This window comes from Cherax quadricarinatus, chromosome 24, assembly GCF_038502225.1.
Source record: "Cherax quadricarinatus isolate ZL_2023a chromosome 24, ASM3850222v1, whole genome shotgun sequence".
In the NCBI taxonomy this organism is placed as follows: domain Eukaryota; kingdom Metazoa; phylum Arthropoda; class Malacostraca; order Decapoda; family Parastacidae; genus Cherax; species Cherax quadricarinatus.
Window position 1 is genome coordinate 25442144 of NC_091315.1, and position 23239 is coordinate 25465382.

The window sequence follows — 23239 nt, forward strand, 5'->3', positions numbered from 1 at the left end:
GCAAAGTAATGATTCACTAACAGAAAGCGAAGAGGCAACGGCAGCACTAAAACAGAAGATTACAGTTTGATGAAATATATTCAGAGAAAGAAAAACTCAAAACACCTTACGGTAAAAAAATATATATATACAACTGTCACAGAAAATAAGACTAAAGTGGTGAAATGTGTACATACTATGCCAAAGGAATTTGTAAATATGGAACAAGATGTAAATACCCACACATAAGAAAGTGTTAAAATATATTACGAAAGGAACGGTGTCGTTTTGATAAGGATTTCAGTTTTTTCACTCTAAGATGTGCAGATCATCACTACACACTAGAAAATGTCAAGACCTAAAATATGTTCTGCTGAGAAAGCCTACAAGATCAGATATTGAAAACATCATGTTACAAAAAGGATAGATAATCTTCACCGAGAGATTAAAGCTAAAAGCAGAAACTAAAACATTCTTACCAGACAGAAGTACAAATGTAACACAAGTTGTTCAGGGAATTGCCAAAACTTTCAGAATAAAAGATGAGGTCAATGAGGACGCTATTCAAATCACTTGTGCTCTCATTTACAATGTTGTTCGTTTATGACGGCTCCGTTGAAGGCAAGAGGGGTATCAGAGCTGGAAAAGTTACAAGGATCGTTAATTGCTCGCATATAGTCGATTGGATACAGCAGTATGCTGCCACCCTATTCTTTATGATAATTACACAATGGGAAGAAAAGCTGGCTGTTTCCGTCACAATCTATCACGCAGAATGGGGCTTATATAAGGGTGTTGGAATCTGTCAGCCTGAGGTGGGAGACTTTTAGTTGGGAAATGAGGATATCATCCAGCATTTCATCAAGGATTCTTCAGCTACGGGAGCTTCGTTTTAGCATAGCTGGAGTTACTATTACTTGGGAATTGCAGTTAAACGACTGAGAACATATCAAAGTACTTGGAATGTACTCTGGAGCGAAGAGAGAAATTCCTGATAATATATACATGAACGATGCTTGCTGCCCTAACCCAAAATCTGCACACTGTTATAACAAGGTACTTGAGTGAGAAATATGAGAGGGAGTGTAAAATAGACTCAGTGACACGGGTGCAGTCCAAGATTAATGGACCAATGGTCCAAGACTATTCAACCTGCGACCAGTAGATGACAGAAATACTGCACGAACAAGTGTAGACCTTTTTCAAGAGAAAACTGGACCACTACCTCTGCGAAGTGCCAGATCTACCGGTTATGTGGGCCAGCGGGCCGCCAACAGCAACAGCCTGCTTGAACAGACGATCAAAAAAAATCCAGACTGCAAGGATGAAAAAACTCGAAATCGGTCATAAGTATATCACAGACAGCTCTAATGTAACAATTCAAAACAAAAAGAAAAGTAAGTAATACTGTTTGTAAGGTAGTGCCGGTCCTTGTGGGTTTAGCGCTTAGTTATGATCATAATAATAATTTACGGGTAGTGCACTTTGACGACAGATACCTGTCAGCAGATAGTGATATGGATGAAATTATGAACCACGGTAGTTAGTAGCAAATGGTAAGTTAGTTAATACTCGTTTGGGCTGATAAGAAAAGTCAAGATATATAGTGTCATGCACAACCAACCCATAAATTGCAAAGGAAAATTGCCCAGGACTAGTTTTCTTTTCCCAGTTGTGGGTAAATTGTAAGATGTTTCATCTGCAGTATTCTGACTTTCGCTTTTCAGTTTGTTCTTATTCCCCCTCCTTAAAAAAAGAAAAAAAAAAACGCGAGTTTTTCGCTCCTGTCACATACGCCATTTTTTCCACCGCTGAACAGCCACGTATACAGCAGGTGTCTCGTGTGTGTGTGTGTGTGTGTGTGTGTGTGTGTGTGTGTGTGTGTGTGTGTGTGTGTGTGTGTGTGTGTGTGTGTGTGACGTAGGTGGTGGTGTCGTAATGGTACGTGTACATAGGCAATGTGTCATTTTTTCTTACGTTTATATTCATACAGTGGCTGAAACATGTATAAACGTTAGTCACTTGCTGAGTTTTACTCGATAATTTCAATAAATTGTAAAAAAAAAAAAAATACCAAATAAGTATAATTTTACTTTTAATTATAAGCTACACGACGCTTCAAAACAACGAATTAATGTTTTGTTTTACTGAACAATAATTTATTTGTCATGGATAGGAATTTTCGACAAGTTTCTTGTTTTTCAGTGTTAAATTTGCAACAAACTGTATTAAATTAGTTTCTTGGTGTTCTATCAAGTAACGAGGTGAATTACCTGGAGTTTACCTGGAGAGGGTTTCGGGGGTCAACGACCCCGCGGCCCGGTCTGAGACTAGGCGTCGTGGTGGATCAGGTTCTGATAAACCAGGTTGTTATTGCTGGCCGCATGCAAACTGACGTATGAACCACAACCCGGCTGATCAGGTACTGACTTCAGGTGTCTGTCCAGCGCCTTCTTGCAGACATACAGGGGTCCATTGATAATCCCCCTTATGTATGCTGGAAGGCAGTTGAACAGTCTTGAGCCCCTGACACTTATTGTGTTGTCTCTCAGTGTACTCGTAGCACCCCTGCTTTTCGTTAGGGGGATGTTGCATCTCCTGCCGAGTCTTTTGGTTAATGTATAAATGCTTGCAGAGTGTCAATAGCTTAACCATTATCATGAGATGTGCGCTTACAAATTATTTACAGTACATACAAAAAACTACGTTCATTAATGAACACAGGGCTCCTCTGTAATCAAGCATCTCATGTCATATCTTATGAGAAACATCGTAATCGACTTTGTATTTTATTTTAGGTAAGATTAAGTTATATTAATTAATTTAATCTAATTTTTACAAAAATATTTAAAAATTAATTTGCTCTTTTAAATAAAATGCTTGATTACAACCGTATAAATTATTGGGAACGCCTGAAGTCCCTTGAACTGTAGCTACTCCCTGGAACGTAGGCGAGAAAGATGCATCATATTTTACATGCTGAAATTCTTATGAGAGCAAGAGGCTCAGCAGATGTTGCAAATTGCCTTTTATTATCAGGAAATATTGTTTCTCAGTGTTTACCAGGACGCTGACACACACATAACAATTATTGGTTCGTTTTCCTATGGTAATTAAAATTAGTTAATTTTGGTTCATTTACTTTAAAATAGCGTACACAGAGAAGTTGATAAAGACGGAGAGCGTCTGAAAACCAGATGCGTATTCAATCGCCAACGATGTTTTTCATGCATTTTCTGGATCATTTACAAGCGTACGTTTGCCTTTGGAGGACAGGTTGCAAGTATGTTATACCTGCATCTTCTCAATGTGATGCATCTTGTAGCTGTGGGAGGGTTGGTAGCGCTGGTAAGTAACCAGTTGCTAATTTTATGTGGTTATAGCCAGCTTGTGCTTGTTGCTGTAGTAGACTGGTAATGGATGTTGTGGTTGAGGTGGTGGTTGGTTGTTTTGTGACAGTTGATTGCTAATATTTATTGTAGTTTGGTGGAATCTTATGTTTTTTGGTCTCTTGGGTTTGAGGTCTGTCGAGTGTACGTGGGTCATTGGACTGCAGTTCATTGGAACGTTAGCGGGTGCCCCCCCCCCCATCCCGTCAAAAAAAAAACACTTCAATTCCTTAAATTGGGAATAAACAAACTCTCGATGTATATAACCTGAGAGATATACGCCTCTCAGTGTATATAAATTGAGAGATATACACTTCTCGGTGTATATACTTTGTGCCTGTAGTAGTGGAGATGGTTATCGTGGTGATGGTAGTGGTGGGTAAGTTAGGTTTGCATATATGTTAATACTATTGGGTGGTGCCAGTATTGCTGCTAGTTAGCTGCTTGTCGAGGTGGTGACAGTAGTCAGGCAAGTTTTTTTTCATTATTAGAAAATTGATAAATCAGCAGTGTGCTGCTACCCTATTCTATATGATAATGGCAGTGGATATAAAAGCTAGCTATGTTTCTCTGTCATATTCTGTTACACAGGATGGTGCTCATACTAAGTGTTGAAATGTGTCAGCCTGACCTGGGAGACTTATTAATGGGGCAATGCGGATATCGTCAAGCATTATAGCAAGGGTTCATCAGCTACGGCAGCTTCAGAGGTTTCCATCCAGCACAACCAGGGTTCCTATTACTTGGGAATTGCCAGTAGAACCAACGATAGGGCAAAGTAATTTTCTGACAACGCTTCGATATTTTTTACTCATCTTCAGGTTTACAAAAAGAAGGTAACATACAGAATTACAAGTGTAAAAAAATTAAGAAATGTCCGTTTTTAAAAACCGTTTAAAAGTTTTACACACGCACACACACACATATTTAAATGAATACATACATATACACATACCAACAAAAATACATTTATATTTGAAAATTCAAATTCATTATAAACCTAAGAAGGTATTTATTGAATACGGTATATAAGCAGGAGGCATCATAACAACAGTGGTCTGCTGCTCTGTTCTACATGATAGTTACAAATGTCCGTAGATGAGTACTTCACATCAGTGTGAGCATCAGTGTTACATTGATGCTCACACTGATGGAACCTGCACTGATGACAGCAAAGAAATGAGTGAGATACTAAAGTCCCAATACGACTCAATGTTCAGCGAGTCGTTAAGCAGACTAAGAGTCGACAATCTAATTGAATTCTTTATGACCGAGGCCCAAAATTTGGTCACAAAAAATTTCTGATGTTATCCTAACACCACAAGACTTCGAAAAGGCATTTAATGACATGCCCATGCACTCTGCCCCAGGCCCGGACTCGTGGAACTCCGTGTTCATCAAGAACTGCAAGAAGCCCCTATCACGTGCCTCAGCATTCTGTGGAGAGGGAGCATGGACACAGGGGTCATCCCACACTCGCTAAAAGCAACAGACAGCCCCACTCTACAAAGGTGGCAGTAAAACAATTGCAAAAAACTACAGACCGATAGCACCAACATCCCATATCATAAAATTCTTTGAAAGGGTTCTAAGAAGCAAGATCGCCAACCACCTAGATACCCATCAATTACACAACCCAGAGCAACATGGGTTTAGAGCAGGTCGCAGCAGCTACTGGACCTCTATGATAAGGTCCTGGATTCTTAGAAGATAAACAAAATTCAGGTGTAGTATCCACAGACTTTGCAAAAACCTTCGCCAAGTGTATCATAGTGTAATAGTGCACAAAATGTGTGAAAAATGAATAACATGTTCGAGGTTCTGACCAGAGCTTTGGTAAGATGGGAGGGAGGAAGAAGGATGGGTAAGGATGGAATGTAGGAAAGGTTGGGGAGGGAGGAGGGGTAGGTGGGGCTATAAAAGGGTAGTAGTGGCCTATCCACTTTGGTGTAATTTGAACATGCGTGTGTGCATATTGAGTAATTTATAAGGAGGTTGGTTTTATGAGTGGGATATGCCACTATGTTTGGTAGATTGTGGATGCTTGTTGCTTAGTGTCATCATTGATGAATACGGTCGTTGACAACATGCTTCATCATAAATATAACTAGTGCTTAATTTTTCTGTATTCACAATTTATTTTTAATTTGTGTGGCGTCGCAACAGTAAGGGTACAACAGTTCAGGCGCCAAGCGTAGCTGATGACGCTCGTTGGAAATATGGGTGCCAAGAAGCGTGGGTTGAGACCATTATGGGAAGACGTTACAGGAGGGAGTGTTGGGGAAGTATGTGCCAGTAATACAAGCATTCTTTCTTCGTTCCTAGTTTCAGTTCATGATACTGACCAGCTCACAGAAGTGCATACACGTCTCAATCGTATTTATAATTACTTGTGGGTCATTCACCTCATGGCACTAGTGGTGGCGGCTTGATCCATCCTTCGTCTAATAGTGGTCAGACACGCTACCTGCTGTGTCCTAGCTAATTCGTCTTAATCTTCTTTACTTCAAAATTATATTTCTGTCACAGTTTTTCGTTTTTTAATTAGACATGCTTCCTTTATGCCTTATTTATTTATGATTTATATTCACTGCGTTGTGCAGGCGTTGTGCAGAGAGGGATGGGTGGACTGCATATTTTTAGACCGTAAGCCAGCTTTCCATACAATGAGAAATATTCAAGCAAACTGTGGAGGCTGTCCTTGGAAAAAGGAAAGATTGTATCATGGATAAGGGAATCAGAGTTACTATAAGCGATTAAGTTTGAGACCCTTAAGAATCAGTTAAGTCCATATTTCTAAAATATTATTACTACAGTGAAAACAAGAATAAACTACTATACACTCTTGCTTGCGGATAATGTTAAACTAATGAGAATATAAAAAGAGATGGAAGAAGGCTGCAGGAAGACCTTTATAAAATTGTTATTATTATTAGTAGTAGTAGTAGTAGTAGAGTTAGTAATAGTAGTAGTAGTCTATGTACTGAAGTTTGTGATCAACTTATGCTGTAAAGTGCAGAATATTTGGTGAAATGTGTCGATAGTTGCTGAAATGTGAGTGATAACACTTGCGATATGTGTTACACCGCTATTTCACCTGTCCCTCGTAACACCTAAACACTTACCTGTGTTATGCATACAGCATTCGCCTGGAAAAGTATAACATTTGTTACTGCTACAACAAGTTAGTATATATTAATAATGACTGATAAGCACAGTGTATTATCGATAATGGATATAATTCTATATAGTGATTATATAAAATGTATGCATGCGTTGATCACGAAGACATGTGACTGATGAATAAATGATGGCAACGCATGAAGTGAATAATGTATTCTAGGCACTTTTTTCTTATAAACACGTATTCATAAATTACTTCTACATAAGAGCTATGAAGGACCGCAAAATATGAGAAATAAGTATATGTGGGGTACATGCCAGGTAACATGTAGAGGAAGGAAGGAAGGGAGGGACCTGTGTTAGAGAAACAGGTACAAGCGGAGCACACGCCAGGCACAGGAAGGAAGGTCATTCGTAGCGACGTCTCATGTTCCTAATCCTTTCACTGACGTCAGGTCGATACACCTGCACTATGACACCGGTGACTGTACTCCGTAGCTCAGAGCAGCGCTGGATGACCTGTACATATAAAAAATCATTATTCAAAATTTTCAAGGATCTTTATTATAAAATAACAGTGTTGTAACTTAAAATTATATTCACCTCTGATTAAACGTCCTAATTCTTCATTATGGAAGCAAGTATTATGAAGGCCTCAGTTTTAAACTAATACACAGTACCAGAATATGATAATATCACATATAATACTAAAGCACAGTATCAACATGGGCTTAAAATATAATGGAACTAGTATGAAGTGGGACTTTTCACAGTTGCTTTTCGCTGTTAACACTGCTATTTCAAGAAATTCAGAAGAGAGGCTTAATAAGTTAAAGGTGGAATATGGGAAGGTGTGTAAAAGAAAGAAGATAAAAGTGAGCGTAGAAAGAACAGGGTGATGAGGGTAAGGAAAAAATCAGACAATGAAGGTTGGATGGAAGGATTATGGAGAAAGTTAATGTGATATAAACCTTGGAAATTGATACCGACAGAATGGTTTTAAAAAGAAACGTGAGCGAACACTAGGACATTTATTAGAAAACGTTTCGGTCCTGGAACCTTGATCGTTTCTAGAAGTGTTGATTCAAGGTCCCAGGACCGAAACGTTTTCTAATATATCTAAATGTTTGCCCGCGTGTCTGAAAATGAATGCTTTTAGTTAGTTAAGAGTGGATATGTCAGCAAGTGGGTCTGTGAATAACAGGATAAATCATAGAAGAGACGAGTGAGTGAATGTAAATGGGGTGTTGAGGAGTTTGTACAAAGAACGAAGTTTATCAGTGTATGTACAAGAGGATTGTACCATTATATAGTGGTTCCATTACTTATAATGGTGTGAGGCATTTTGTTCAAGTGTTGCATCGAGGAGGCTGGTGGCGGTGGAGATGAAGAAATTAAAAGACAGTGTGGTGGTATGAAAATAATAATTCAGGGAGCAGAAGATGGCTGTTACGAGACGGGTAGAGCAAGGTAATTTGCCCAGTTGATGTGAGGGAGGAGGTTTTGGTTTGAAGGTTTTGAGAACAGCTTGAGCATACAACAGGCATATACGAACCTTTTTATCAGAGTGGAGATAAATGGTGTTTGGGATTGACGTGCTGTTGAAATGTGACAGGATAGACAGGGATAGGCTGTTTGAAGGGCTGGACACAGGTACTACGGGGCACAAAAAATATTTCTTCCATCTCAGAGTGATCGGGAAGCAGAATGACATCGACAAAGAACTGGCGGAGGCAGGCTTCAAACATAATTTTAAGAATAGGTACGATAGATCTTACGAGGCTAGGAGGGAGTGAATATGACAGGCGGCAAGTTCAAAACCAGGGCCAGAGTACATATAGGTGAGTACATATAGGTAATACACACACACACACACACACACACACATTTGCATATCTTTGAAGTTTTTATATTTTGTATATTAACATAAATGTGGACGCCACACTGCAGCTACATACTCTGATTTAGTCTAATCTACATTGTGAACAACAATTTTAACATTTCTCCCTCTATATTGTAAAAAGCTATCGTAACGTTTTAAGTTGCATGTGAGTCTGTATCATTTAGTTGGCAGAGTGATGATGTGTTGATGTTAGCTCGTTAAGTGGTGGAATAAAGGGCAAGTGTATGTTTACTCTCCCAGCTGCTCTCATATAGTGTTCCCAAGATTCAATTCACGGTTAAGGTCTCACCTCTTAATTACTAGTAATGCGCTGTAGGTTGGCGGTTACCACCGCCAACCTACAGCGGAAACTACGGCTCACAAGAAAACTTTCCTCTCTCTGTCAACACAGCAAATGGAAAGATATTGGTAGAGCTGACATCATCAATAACCTTTCTTCTTATGTTCTCAGTGATACAGAATCCGAAGCACTCAGCTTAGGTCTCAAGTTTGCTACTGGCATACGGAAGCCTAAATGCGAGTTAGACACAGTGATCAAAAACCATTTCTTCGGTGACTCTGAGTTTAACAAAGGTTTCATACAAGGACTTATTGCAGCTGCAGTTTCTGAACCTAGTCATCCAGTCATTCCTCGTCGCTACATCCAGGCACTCAAAAACTTAGCTACTAATAATGATATCCTCATCACCACAGCAGACAAAGGAGGAGGAGTGGTCATCCTCAACAGTACAGACTACGTTAGTAAGATGCAAGATTTATTGAACGACGCCAACACATACGTTTCCATCCACGAACATGCATGGAAGAAAGAAACAGATTCTTTTCTCAGTAAGACCCGCAGCATACTCAGGAAATCAGAAGAAGATTAAAAGCTCTTGTGCCACATCCCTACCAACCCCAAGTCAGCAAGACTTTATGGATTACCAAAGACCCACAAACCAAATGTGCCTATGAGACCCATTACATCTGGAATCGGCAGCGCCCCTCACAGTCTAGCAGGAGTTTTGGCGAAATATTTGTCAAAGCTCCTGGGTACAATCAGTCAGGCTCATCTAAAGCATTCGGGTGACCTTAACCGTATCAGGGATCTCGACATGAGTGATAAGAAGCTTGCAAGTTTTGACGTGACTGCCTTATTCACCAATGTCCCAGTTGATCAAGCCATTGGTCTTCTTCGCAGGGTGATTAAAGATGATACAGAGTTACCTGTACCCCGCCAAGATTTTGTGAGCCTTGTCGAACTTTGTGTTCGTTATAACTGTTTTAGGTTTGAGGACAAGAAGTACAAACAACTCTTCGGACTAGCCATGGGATCCCCCCTTAGTGCAGTTCTTGCCAATTTATATATGGAGGACCTGGAATCAAGAAGGATTCTCAGTAACATCCCTCGCTCAGTTACATGGATGCGGTACGTAGATGATATTTTGGTCATTGTACCCAAAAATCTTGACGTACGGGGCATCCTCAACACCATCAATACTGGAACCTACTATTAAATTTACACTAGAGGAGGAGAAGGACAACCAATTACCTTTTCTCAACGTTCTCTTACGCACAGGGGAAAATAAACTTTCTTTTAAAGTCTACCGGAAGCCTACCTACAAGAACGATCTTCTACATTTCTTCTCTCACCATGACAAAAGAACTAAAAGAGGGGTAGTTATTGGCTTCTTTCTGAGAGCCTACAGAATTTCCAGTCCACAGTTCCTCGAAGAAGAATGTACATACATCACCAACTCTTTTAGTTCACTACACTTTCCCCTACACTTCATACGTGACTGCAGGAAACGTGCGACACGTATCCTCAGCAAGACCAACACCTATCAAATTGAAGAAAAGCCTCCAAGTTACATCGTTTTACCGGTCAGCAATGTTGCCACTAATGTTTCAAAAATGTTTGACAGAAAACTGGCTAAAATATCTACCAGCTCTTCAACTACTATTAGGAACCTGATACAAAAACCCAAGCATGATTCTGGCACAAGTGCAGGAATCTACACTATACCATGTGGGGGGTGTGACAAAGTATATGTAGGGGAAACAGCCAGAACTCTGGACATTAGAATAGCAGAGCACAAAAATGCTTGCAAAAATGATGACCGCAAAAACGCATGTGTTCAACATAGAGACAATGTTGGACACCTCATGAAATTCAATGAAGCTAAACTAGTTATTAAAGAAGACGACTTAAGACGGAGAAAATGCATTGAAGCTGCACTAATTTCTGTCAGTAACACTATAAAGCAAAAATCCGGTAGTTACAGTGTTTCAAAATTACTAAGCAAGAGGATATTACCCATCCTGGGAACTGGTGTTACTTGATGCCAGCAGGTCCCTCTCTTGCCTCACCTCCTTAGTTCCATTACTACTACTACTACTACTACTACTACTACTACTACTACTACTACCCTCTCTTGCCTCACCTCCTTAGTTCCATTACTACTACTACTACTACCACATCTACCCACGCGTCACCTCACCTGACTCCTGCCACTATATGTATAAATGTTTTCTTAGTTTTCTCTGTATTAGGACTGAAGAAGCCACTCGTGGCGAAACGTTTCCTTTAATAAATGTCCTGAACTGTGAACATTAAAATGGTATAAAATACCGACAGGTTGTTAGGTAAGACACATTTGCAACAGTTAGGTATCTTTATTTCGAAACGTTTCGCCTACACAGTAGGCTTCTTCAGTCGAGTACAGAAAAGTTGATAGAAGCAGAAGATACTTGAAGACGATGTAATCAGTCCATCACCCTTGAAGTTTTGAGGTGGTCAGTCCCTCAGTCTGGAGAAGAGCATTGTTCCATAGTATGAAACAATATGGAGATGAAGTGACAGGATGGAGCCTTATATAGCGCCAAGAGGTGAGACGTAGGTCACTAGAAGAGGTAAGAACTCAGATGTTGGGAGGTCAGGTCCCTCTCAAATCCAGCCGTTCTCACTAGTAGAGGTTGTCGAAGTTGATTGTACGGCTGGATTTGAGAGGGGCCTGACCTCCCAACATCTGAGTTCTTACCTCTTCTAGTGACCTACGTCTCACCTCTTGGCGCTATATAAGGCTCCATCCTGTCACTTCATCTCCATATTGTTTCATACTATGAAACAATGCTCTTCTCCAGACTGTGGGACTGACCACCTCAAAACTTCAATGTTATGGACTGATTACATCGTCTTCAAGTATCTTCTGCTTCTATCAACTTTTCTGTACTCGACTGAAGAAGCCTACTGTGTAGGCGAAACGTTTCGAAATAAAGATACCTAACTGTTGCTAACAACCTGTCGGTATTTTATACCATTTTAATGTTCAATCTGTCAGACACTGCAACACAAGGGTATCTTGGTACAGACCTACAATCAACTTCGACAACCTCTAGTAGTGAGAACGGCTGGATTTGAGAGGGACCTGACCTCCCAACATCTGAGTTCTTACCTCTTCTAGTGACCTACGTCTCACCTCTTGGCGCTATATAAGGCTCCATCCTGTCACTTGATCTCCATATTGTTTCATACTATGGAACAATGCTCTTCTCCAGACTGAGGGACTGACCACCTCAAAACTTCAAGGGTGATGGACTGATTACATCGTCTTCAAGTATCTTCTGCTTCTATCAACTTTTCTGTACTCGACTGAAGAAGCCTACTGTGCAGGCGAAACGTTTCGAAATAAAGATACCTAACTGTTGCAAATGTGTCTTACCTATGTCCTGAACTGTACATAAGTGTCTTTTTCCACATTACAAACAATACATGGACACAGAGGGTATATAAAGGCTCAGAGTGAGGTGCAATACTAGTGAGGTAACATTTCGATGTTCACTAGTGGTAGTAGTAGTAGTAGTAGTAGTAGTGACAAAAGTAATACAATATGATAGAGCAATTAATTCGCACATGAGTAAAAGGATACAAAAGCTATTACTTGGGTAACATAAAAATAGGTTGGACAAATATAGACTGGAAAGATGCAGCTTGTTTCAGTGTTCAATCTCTGTAATGTGCTTTGTGTAGTATAACAGGAGAGACTATGTGATGGCAGGGTTTACTGTTTTCAGGAGGATTCTTGCTAAGACTTCGGAGATGGTGAAGCTGCCGTTGTTTTGTTTAATTGTATTGGAAACAGCGATCAGTGCTGATTCGAGGCACTTGCGTCTGCGGAAATTAGTTTCTTTGATCACTAATTGGGCGTCTCTGAATTTCATGAGATGATTGGTGGAATTTCTGTGTTGTGCACAGGCGTTGTTCAAGTTATCGTTCCTACATGCGTAAATGTGTTCATTGAGGCGGGTGTCGAGGTTTCTTGCTGTTTCACCTACGTAAATCTTGTCACAGCCTCCACAGGGTATAGTGTAAACTCCTGCATTGACTGGTTCGTGGTGCTTGGATTTTGTCCTGGTTAGATCCTTTATTGAAGTGCTAGAAGCGATGGCGACTCTGGTGTTAGCTTGTGAAAGTACTTTTGAGACGTTCAATGCAACCTGTTCAGTGCAAAGTTATAATTCTTCCCAACAGCCAGGTTGCACTGAACGTCTCAAAAGTACTTTCACAAGCTAACACCAGAGTCGCCATCGCTTCTAGCACTTCAATAAAGGATCTAACCAGGACAAAATCCAAGCACCACGAACCAGTCAATGCAGGAGTTTACACTATACCCTGTGGAGGCTGTGACAAGATTTACGTAGGTGAAACAGCAAGAAACCTCGACACCCGCCTCAATGAACACATTTACGCATGTAGGAACGATAACTTGAACAACGCCTGTGTACAACACAGAAATTCCACCAATCATCTCATGAAATTCAGAGACGCCCAATTAGTGATCAAAGAAACTAATTTCCGCAGACGCAAGTGCCTCGAATCAGCACTGATCGCTGTTTCGAATACAATTAAACAAAACAACGGCAGCTTCACCATCTCCGAAGTCTTAGCAAGAATCCTCCTGAAAACAGTAAACCCTGCCATCACATAGTCTCTCCTGTTATACTACACAAAGCACATTACAGAGATTAAACACTGAAACAAGCTGCATCTTTCCAGTCTATATTTGTCCAACCTATTTTTATGTTACCCAAGTAATAGCTTTTGTATCCTTTTACTCATGTACGAATTAATTGCTCTATCATATTGTATTACTTTTGTCACTACCACTACTACTACTACTACCACTAGTGAACATCGAAATGTTACCTCACTAGTATTGCACCTCACTCTGAGCCTTTATATACCTTCTGTGTCCATGTATTGTTTGTAATGGCTTGATAAAGCTCCTGGAGAGCGAAACGTTGCCACAATAAATGTCACATTAGTTGCACTTGTGTCCTTTTACTTTACATTCAGGACTTTATTAAATCTGCTTTAGAAATAACGTTTGTCTCTGTCACCTCGTCGTCAAGTTAATTTCTCCTACCCATTACTATAAGACTGAAAAAAAAATCCACCATCCTGTGACCTGTGGCTCATGAGTCTGGTTAGCTGTCATCTTTGTTCCAAGATTTTTTTCCACGCATCTCAAACAGCTTTTTTTCTTATCCACTTTGTCTAGTCCTGTGAGCTCATATTTTGTAGGGCATGAGAATGTTTCCTCTGAACCTCCTCTCTTTCAGGGTTGTAAGTTTGAACTTTTAAGCTTTTTTCCCACGCGTGCCAACCTTGTCCCAAAACTTTGGATGTCTATTAATCTGCTTGATCAGGTGTGGGCTCTGCTGGCGCAGCATACTCCAAGATGGGCCTAACAAGCACAATGTGTTAATAAAGCCATAAAGGATTCTTTATTAATGTTACTGAAAGAGGTTCAGTGGTATATGCAAGTTTTTGCTTTTACCGTTGAAGTTATCCGATTGGTATGAGTTTTATCTGATGTTTTCGATGTAATGTGTCCTTGTAGACAGTTCGTCTTGTACATTAACCGTAGTGTCTTGTCTCAGACTATATACCCTTTTTGATCTCTCTCTCCTCCCCATATTATTATTTTGTTTTTATCAGGATTGAATAAGCCTCTCCAAGCTCTCTACAGTTGATCTTATAACTAGTTTTACATCATTGCTTAACAGTAATACATATATTTCAGCTTCTTGTAGCATTTCTTTTGTGTATATCAGGAACAGCAAAAGGTCCAAGGGACTCACTCGTCACCCTTGCCCACTCTGGTACTCTTCTCTTACCAGTACCATCACACATCATTCTATCCTCCTGTATCAAGTTGAGCACTTTCCCTGGTGCTTGTCTGCTCAGTGGACCAGCAACCGCTTTGTGTCGAAAAATTTCTTCAAGTCCAAGAAGATGTAGTCTATCCATTCTGCACACGCCAATTTATACACACCGATTTGTGTTGATGGGAACAGAATCTCGGCTCCTGACCCAGCCTCTTATGCTGTGTTGACCTGCGTTACTGAATTATAGCCTCTTAAGATTTATACTTTTTGTTTCTGACTGTATAAAATTTTCCTTTTTCGATTCTTCATCCAACCCATTTAATTTTTTCTACCACTGAAACTAAAGCATTACTTACTGACATCTATATGGCTTATCTGTGGCCCTTTATCCCAAGTCCTTTCATTTCCAAGTTTATCAGTATTTTCCCTGTCAACTCTTAGTATTTTGTAGTTCTCGTTATTCTTAAGTTCTCATGTTCTTATAATGGGGAAAGGGGATGAAATAAATGATTTGGTGAAGATACGAATAAAACTTGTGAGTTGATATGGGGGATTACAAACGTATTTAAGGTGGAGGAAGGGAATCAGAATGAGACTCATGTATTGGAAGGGGAAGTAGGGTAAGCCATCTTATAAGACGCAGATGATGTAATTATACATCCCTTAATGGGAAATGTGATGTTAGGGAAGGAGTGGTGAGGGCTCCTTAATCAAAGCACCCATGTCGGGATTGAACTTGAATAAGCTCGCGTCCGGAATCCGCTGGAGCTAATCTTACCGTTGCTAGCCCAAGCCGGTTCCAGAGGACCGGCCTCACAGGTCCAAATGTAAGCGGCCATATTTTCGGGGGCCCCGTTCTTACTGTACGCTTATATATAGATCAAGGACGACTTGGATAAACTCTAAAGCTATGAAGTTTTTTTGATGGGAGGGTATGCGAGGGGTGAGGGTCATATTTACTTGTGCACATTTTGATATAGCAGTTGTACAGCTGATATGCAGTGAAATGAACCAGTATATGCCCGTAATGCTATGCATTCAAGTGGCTTTGGCATGCTGCATTTAACTGTATTCTTTTGTACTTCACTGTATCATGTTCAAATAAATAAATAAATATATAATTAAGATAAACAATAAAATTGTCAGATCCGGGTTAAGAATGTTTAATTAACAAAAAGTTTTAAGGTTATAAAACCATTACTATGTCTTCCTCTTGTCTTCAGAGGACATTTCTAGTGCTGATGCTGTATAGCCCTTGTGGCTTAGCGCTTCTTTTTTATTATAATAATAATAATCTAGTGCTGATAGTTGTTTCGTAATCCATAGCTCTTAGAACTGGAATATATGTATTTTTTTTTATTTCTTCTTTCTGTTTTAATAAGCAGATACCATACTGCAGCCACATATTTCAATATTAGTATTTTTGTTTCTATTCTTAACGATTTCTCGATCCAAATATTTACTCTTTCTTTAAGTTTGCAGCACTAAACTAAGCTCTTTGTTTCCGAGGTGTTGTCAGTAAGGTAGTAAAGAAAACTACTTTTATTAGGGCCTCGTTTCCAAGGTATTCATGGCTTTCAGTTATCACTAGTGATAACCTTGTACTCTGCATGCTCCTTGAGCAGTGTGAACTCTATGACCATGAAGAAAGTATACAGAACAAGCGTGGCCTGGTGGCAAAAGCTCTCGCCTCACATGATGAGGGTCCGGGTTCGATTCCCGGTGAGAGCAGAAACATTGGGCGTGTTTTCTTACACCAGTTGTCTATGTTCACCCATCAGTCCTAACGAGTACCTGGGTGCTAGTCGACTGTGTGGGTCACATCCTGTGACAGAATTGACCTAATTTGCCCAAACTGCTCTGCATAACAAGGGGCTTTCTATGTAGTAGTATGTCATTCATGTCAATTAGACCTGTATACCTTGTACATATACTTGTAGAAATAAAGATATTGTTATATTGGAACTTCATTTGCTCTGAATCGAGACATATATCGTCCGTACACCGCCAGCTCCTCCTCGTGCACCCCCGGTCTTGGATACCTCTTTCCAGTCTCGTACGTTCCCCACTCTGACTAACCACTAACTGCATCCCATCCTCCATTTCATCTCGTTTCTTTCTAATACATAGTGGTGATATTAATTCGCCCTTCATGCCGCTGTGATACTAGGGGAAAAATTACACTTTGTGTGACGATAATAAACAACCTCGCTAGAGCGGCAAGAGATTACGTGGTGATAAAATATTTGCCTTGATGTCAAGGGGATTTGTTCGTACATTGTGTTTTGCTATCCCTCGTTCTCTAATTTCTGTTCTACTCTTCTATTGTTCTATATGTAAATTTATATGTAGCATTATTTAGTGCTAAGGAATGATCTGTGTTTCCGCCTTGTTTACTACGTGCCATGCAGGTGGTAAGTGGGTTAACATATCCGTTTTGTGATAACTGATTATGTAATAATATTAAGTTATCAGGATTTGATTGTATGTAGCCACCCCCCAAACCTGTTATCTTAGCCTTGCTTGGTGTATCTCTCTCTCTCTCTCTCTCTCTCTCTCTCTCTCTCTCTCTCTCTCTCTCTCTCTCTCTCTCTCTCTCTCTCTCTCTCTTCTCTTCTCTTCTCTTCTCTTCTCTTCTCTTCTCTTCTCTCACACACACACACACATTGCATCTCTCTAATAGGTTTCAGGAGTGTACAAACAATTTAAGTGCTGTGATGCTTTTCCCGCATCCTACATGATAAATGCACGTGTTTGAATTTTTATTATATATTTAAAGCGTTAAATTTTCCTTAAGATTGTTTACATGTCAGCTTCTCTGTTCCTCACGAGCGTCTGAGCACTGTATTAAACCATCACCAAATTCGACCAGCTAACAGTGGACGACCCTACAAAGAAACTATAAGGGTTACTGTTACAAAGTCACAATTCATGGTGAGCATAGGATGGAGTTGCTAAGTCCAACAACCACTGAAAGTCTAAGCCTTGTTATCATCACCTGTTGATGATTTTCATGGGGGCCCTTCATCGGGGTACCTGGTGCTGATGATGTGTAGAAAAAACTGTGAGATTTTGACTATTTAAGAAACCTTCATCAGTTCCCACCTTGGACTGTTTTTACAGCAGTCAAATGCTGTATGTGATTAAGAGGACGGAACTGTGGGCTTAACAGCCAAGAACCTATATAGACATCTTGCCGGAGGGCGCCTTTACTGGGAAGGGAAAGGAAGAATTTGACGTTGAGCACCTCGTAAGAAAATTAACATAGCAAAATCAGAATAGGTGTGTCTGTGTGTGTGTGTGTGTGTGTGTGTGTGTGTGTGTACTCACCTAGTTGTACTCACCTAGTTGAGGTTGCAGGGGTCGAGTCCAAGCTCCTGGCCCCGCCTCTTCACTGGTCGCTACTAGGTCACTCTCCCTGAACCATGAGCTTTATCGTACCTCTGCTTAAAGCTATGTATGGATCCTGCCTCCACTACATCGCTTCCCAAACTATTCCACTTCCTGACTACTCTGTGGCTGAAGAAATACTTCCTAACATCCCTTTGATTCATCTGTGTCTTCAGCTTCCAACTGTGTCCCCGTGTTGCTGTGTCAGTCTCTGGAGCATTCTGTCTTTGTCCACCTTGTCAATTCCTCTCAGTATTTTGTAAGTCGTTATCATGTCCCCCCTATCTCTCCTGTCCTCCAGTGTCGTCAGGTTGATTTCCCTTAACCTCTCCTCATAGGACATACCTCTTAACTCTGGGACTAGTCTTGTTGCAAACCTTTGCACTTTCTCTAGTTTACTTACATGCTTGGCTAGGTGTGGGTTCCAAACTGGTGCCGCATACTCCAATATGGGCCTAACGTACACGGTGTACAGGGTCCTGAACGATTCCTTATTAAGATGTCGGAATGCTGTTCTGAGGTTTGCCAGGCGCCCATATGCTGCGGCAGTTATTTGGTTGATGTGCGCTTCAGGAGATGTGCCTGGTGTTATACTCACCCCAAGATCTTTTTCCTTGAGTGATGTTTGTAGTCTCTGGCCCCCTAGACTGTACTCCGTCTGCGGTCTTCTTTGCCCTTCCCCAATCCTCATGACTTTGCACTTGGTGGGATTGAACTCCAGGAGCCAGTTGCTGGACCAGGTCTGCAGCCTGTCCAGATCCCTTTGTAGTTCTGCCTGGTCTTCGATCGAATGAACTCTTCTCATCAATTTGGCTTTTGCTGCTATGTCGTTTTCATATTGACGTTGGGCCTCCCTTCTTATCTGTGCATATTCGTTTCTGGCTCTACGACTGCTCTCCTTATTCTCCTGGGTCCTTTGCCTTCTATATTTCATCCATTCTCTAGCACACTTGGTTTTTGCCTCCTTGCATCTTTGGGTGAACCATGGGCTCATCCTGGCTTTTTCATTATTCCTGTTACCCTTAGGTACAAACCTCTCCTCAGCCTCCTTGCACATTGTTGCTACATATTCCACCATCTCATTAACTGGCTTCCCTGCCAGTTCTCTGTCCCACTGAACCTCATTCAGGAAGTTCCTCATTCCTGTGTAGTCCCCTTTCCTGTAGTTTGGTTTCATTTGTGTGTGTGTGTGTGTGTGTGTGTGTGTGTGTACTCACCTAGTTGTACTCACCTAGTTGAGGTTGCAGGGGTCGAGTCCAAGCTCCTGGCCCCGCCTCTTCAATGGTCGCTACTAGGTCACTCTCCCTGAACCATGAGCTTTATCGTACCTTTGTGTGTGTGTGTGTGTGTGTGTGTGTGTGTGATAAACACATAAGGTTTTATCAGGGGGGGTCCGTGTGAGTCTCAGTCCGGCGGTGACCCGCTGAGATAGGTGGGTGTTCGTCTGTGCTCGTGTTGTAACCCACACTGCTGGTGTCACCCGCTGATGTAATAGTGCCAGACATGTCACACTCAAAACCTGCAGTTAGTGTTACTCGGTGACGTGTCACACTCGTATGTCACTCGTGTCACCCGCGGATGTCAGGTGACAGCCACTAGGCAGCTTAATCCGCTTAATGGCGCCAGTTTTGCCTTGTCAACCTGGTCTGTATTTTGGTCTAGGTATTTTGATATCAATGTTGCAACATTACTTTCTACTTTGCTTGTTATCTGCCGTTGAAAATTGAACATGTAAATATCATTATGAAAGGGGATTTCAGTTACAAAGAAATTCATACATCTATAAATGTACCATGAAAGCATCTGGGGCTGTGAAATGAGATTAGGGTCACAGTTGGTGCCACTGATACAACCAAGTCATAGTAGTAAAAGTATCGTATTGTAAGCTCCGGGGCTGAAGGGTTACTGTGTTGGGCCTGGTATGTACCAAGGCCACAGTTCGAGCCCCCGCCGGTTTTCTGTTTATTCATTGACAATCGCAGACAGGCGATCCTAACAATGCAATAAAAACACGTTTCCATGCACCATTAGGAGCTGTGCAATGTTGCAAGAGCAACAACAGATAGATTGAGGGGAAGTTTTCTCAGAGGAAAGGTAGCGTCTTGATGCTGTCTTGTTCCGACTCACACTGAGCCTCCAAGCTGATATAAACCAAGTCTTCCAATGGCTGAGTGACAACAACATGATGTGGAACAGAACAGCATCAACATGCAACCTTTCCTCTTAAGAGAACTTCCCCTCGATGTACCTGTTGCTCTTGCAAGATTGCATAGCTACTGATGACTCGCGGAGTCGTGTGAAAGATCTTGAGCTGAAGCTTTCCATCCTCCCGTGGTTTGTCTAGCAACGTTAAGATCACCTTTCTGCAGTTGTATTCGCAAATGGGCGAAATAATTTACAAACATAATCTCTCAGTCCACAGCAGGATTCGAACCTGTACACTGTACATCAAAGTGCTGTTTGGCAAAAGTACTGCGTGCGCAGGTTCGAATCATGTTGTGTACCGAGATATATATATATATATATATATATATATATATATATATATATATATATATATATATATATATATATATATATATATATATATATATATATCGTACCGAATAGGTAAAATTGGTCAATTAGCATGAATTCATTTAAAATTAAGTCTTTTCTAAAATGTTCTCTTTTACATTTAAAGATATTTTTTCACTTATGTTAATGTAAAAATTAAAAATCTGGTACCAAAAGAACCTTAGAAAACTTACCTAACCTTTTTATAGCAAGCGCAATTTAATTTAGCCTAATCCAAAAGAATATATTTTACATAAGTTTACAGTAATTTAATAATAAATAAACACAATGAAATATATTTTTTTCGTTAGGTTCAGAATGATTTTTGCGAAGTTATTGCATACACAAATTTTCGCTTGCCTTATTCGACAAGAAGAGCGTTGCTGTTTAAGCCAAAACCGTAAGTTTTACCTATTCAGCAAGACATATATATATACACGTATTATATATGGATTTTCTTTATAGTATTTACTTAGGTTTTATGTTTTGTTTTCGAATAGGACCAAAAAAAAAAAAGGCGTAGCCTACGAAGGGGTTCTCGTGTGTGTTCCGTAGCCTTGATAGTGGCTACATTGTGGGATACTCCGGATACCCCCTTGATCTACTGCTACCTCCATCACTACCAACTCTATTTCAACCACCAACAATAGCAAACACCACTTACACCACCAAGAGGAGTACTGACACCACAACCCTCAAGATCACCACCATCGTCTCTATCTGCAGCATCTCTTCGCCACTAAAATGAAGGTGCCAATAGATACCGCCTCCATCAATGTTGGAATTCTGGGTCTGGCCTATATGTTCGTCTTTACCTCCTTCCAGACGCAGGGTAACATGCAGGTAAGGACGAGTTCTTAAGATTGTGACTTCATTGTGGCACCTGACTGTAAGTCATTGTAAATATTTAAGTGTGGTTTAAGGCAAGATCATTTGGAAATGTACTCTGCACAACATTTTGTGACTTGTAAATAGTGTAAAGCTCTTTTGTCATGGTTACTCCTATATAATTATGAAAGGCTGTGGTTGCCATGGTTACTCCGTCAACATTAAAGACTGTGGTTATCATGGTTGTTTCATGAGTATGAAAGACCGTGGAGCCAGGGTGACCTTCGCGCCAATATGAAAAGCTTTGGTTGTCATGCTTCAGTATGAGAGACTTGTATTCATGTTGAGCGTGACACTAGGTGTGAGAGACTCTTGTATTCATGTTGAGCGTGACACTAGGTGTGAGAGACTCTTGTATTCATGTTGAGCGTGACACTAGGTGTGAGAGACTCTTGTATTCATGTTGAGCGTGACACTAGGTGTGAGAGACTTGTATTCATGTTGAGCGTGACACTAGGTACACAAATAACCAGCACATAAAAGAGAGAAGCTTACGACGACGTTTCGGTCCGACTTGGACCATTGACAAAGTCACACTGTGACTTTGTGACGGTGTGACTTTGTCAGTGGTCCAAGTCGGACCGAAACGTCGTCGTAAGCTTCTCTCTTTTATGTGCGGGTTATTTGTGTATCGTTCCAGTCACGGTATTGTGCCTTTTTTTTGTTATTTGTGACACTAGGTGTGAGAGACTTGTATGCATGTTGAACGTCTCGCACAAAGACTGATACGTCACCCATTCCACGTTTCACATTCCTGGCCGCTGCCTCGTTGCCAGACGTATCACTGTTTCTTTTCTAATTTGCTTATTTATGGTTAATATACGTTTTGTATTTTTATGTAGCCTAACCTAACATAACCTAAATTAGCTTTATCTAACTTAAAATAAAGAAAATGCATTGAGATGAGTTGCGCCATTACTCTCATGTCAGTATGAAAGGTTCTGAGTTTGTCATGACTACTCTCATGTCAGTATGAAAGGCTTTGGTTACCATGGCTACTCCTGCATTACTATGAAAGGCTGTAGTTGCCATGGTTGCTCCTGCATTACTATGAAAGGCTGTAGTTGCCATGGTTGCTCCTGCATTACTATGAAAGGCTCTGGTTGACCAATATTGTTCAACAGTAAATGGTCCTGTGTGAAGACGAAATAATAAATATTGCCATTTATTTGACAAGAATGTTTTGTTCTTTTGTTTTGCTGGGAATTTATGGTGATATTCCCAAATATTGGTCACTATAATTATCAAACTTTATAATTTTAATGGATTATGTATTTTTGTTAGCTTTAAGTAATTTCATTAAGTTGTGTGAAGTGCTGCATGTATATATAAGAACATAAGAAAGAAGGAACACTGCAACAGGCCTACTGACCCATGCGGAGCAGGTCCATGTCCCCTCCCCCGGATTAGCCCAATGACCCACCCAGTCTGGTCACCTCCACTCAAGGAAGGAGCACGGCACCAGACACAGCAGCACAAGCTAATCAGGCCCAACTCACACCCGCCCACACCCACTCATGTATTTATCTAACTTATTTTTAAAACTACACAACGTTTTAGCCTGAATAACAGTACTCGGGAGTTTGTTCCACTCATCCACGACTCTATTACCAAACCAGTGCTTTCCTATATCCTTCCTGAATCTGAATTTTTCCAACTTGAAACCATTGTTGCGAGTCCTGTCTTGGCTGGAAGTTTTCAGCACGCTATTTACATCCCCTTTATTTATTCCTGTTTTCCATTTATACACCTCGATCATATCCCCCCCTAATCCTACGCCTTTCGAGAGAGTGTAGATTCAGGGCCCTCAGTCTATCCTCATAGGGAAGATTTCTGATACATGGGATAATCTTTGTCATCC

At 40.6% G+C, this 23239-nt stretch overlaps 1 protein-coding gene across 9 annotated transcripts in view; it reads left to right on the forward strand.

The window, feature by feature from the left end:
* Positions 1-23239, forward strand: part of LOC128690860 (UNC93-like protein MFSD11) — a 184683-nt gene that overhangs the window by 120803 nt on the left and 40641 nt on the right. For 5 of the 9 annotated variants that reach the window (XM_070088278.1, XM_070088279.1, XM_070088276.1 and 2 more), the window contains exon 2: positions 20991-21333. The exons of 3 other annotated variants lie outside the window; for them this stretch is intronic. In XM_070088278.1, the coding sequence (XP_069944379.1) occupies positions 21235-21333 (99 nt within the window). In that variant the 5' untranslated portion in view covers positions 20991-21234. Of the gene's footprint in view, positions 1-19346; positions 19367-20990; positions 21334-23239 lie in introns of those variants that run through there. One more of the 9 variants, XM_070088280.1, reaches the window with a different exon arrangement.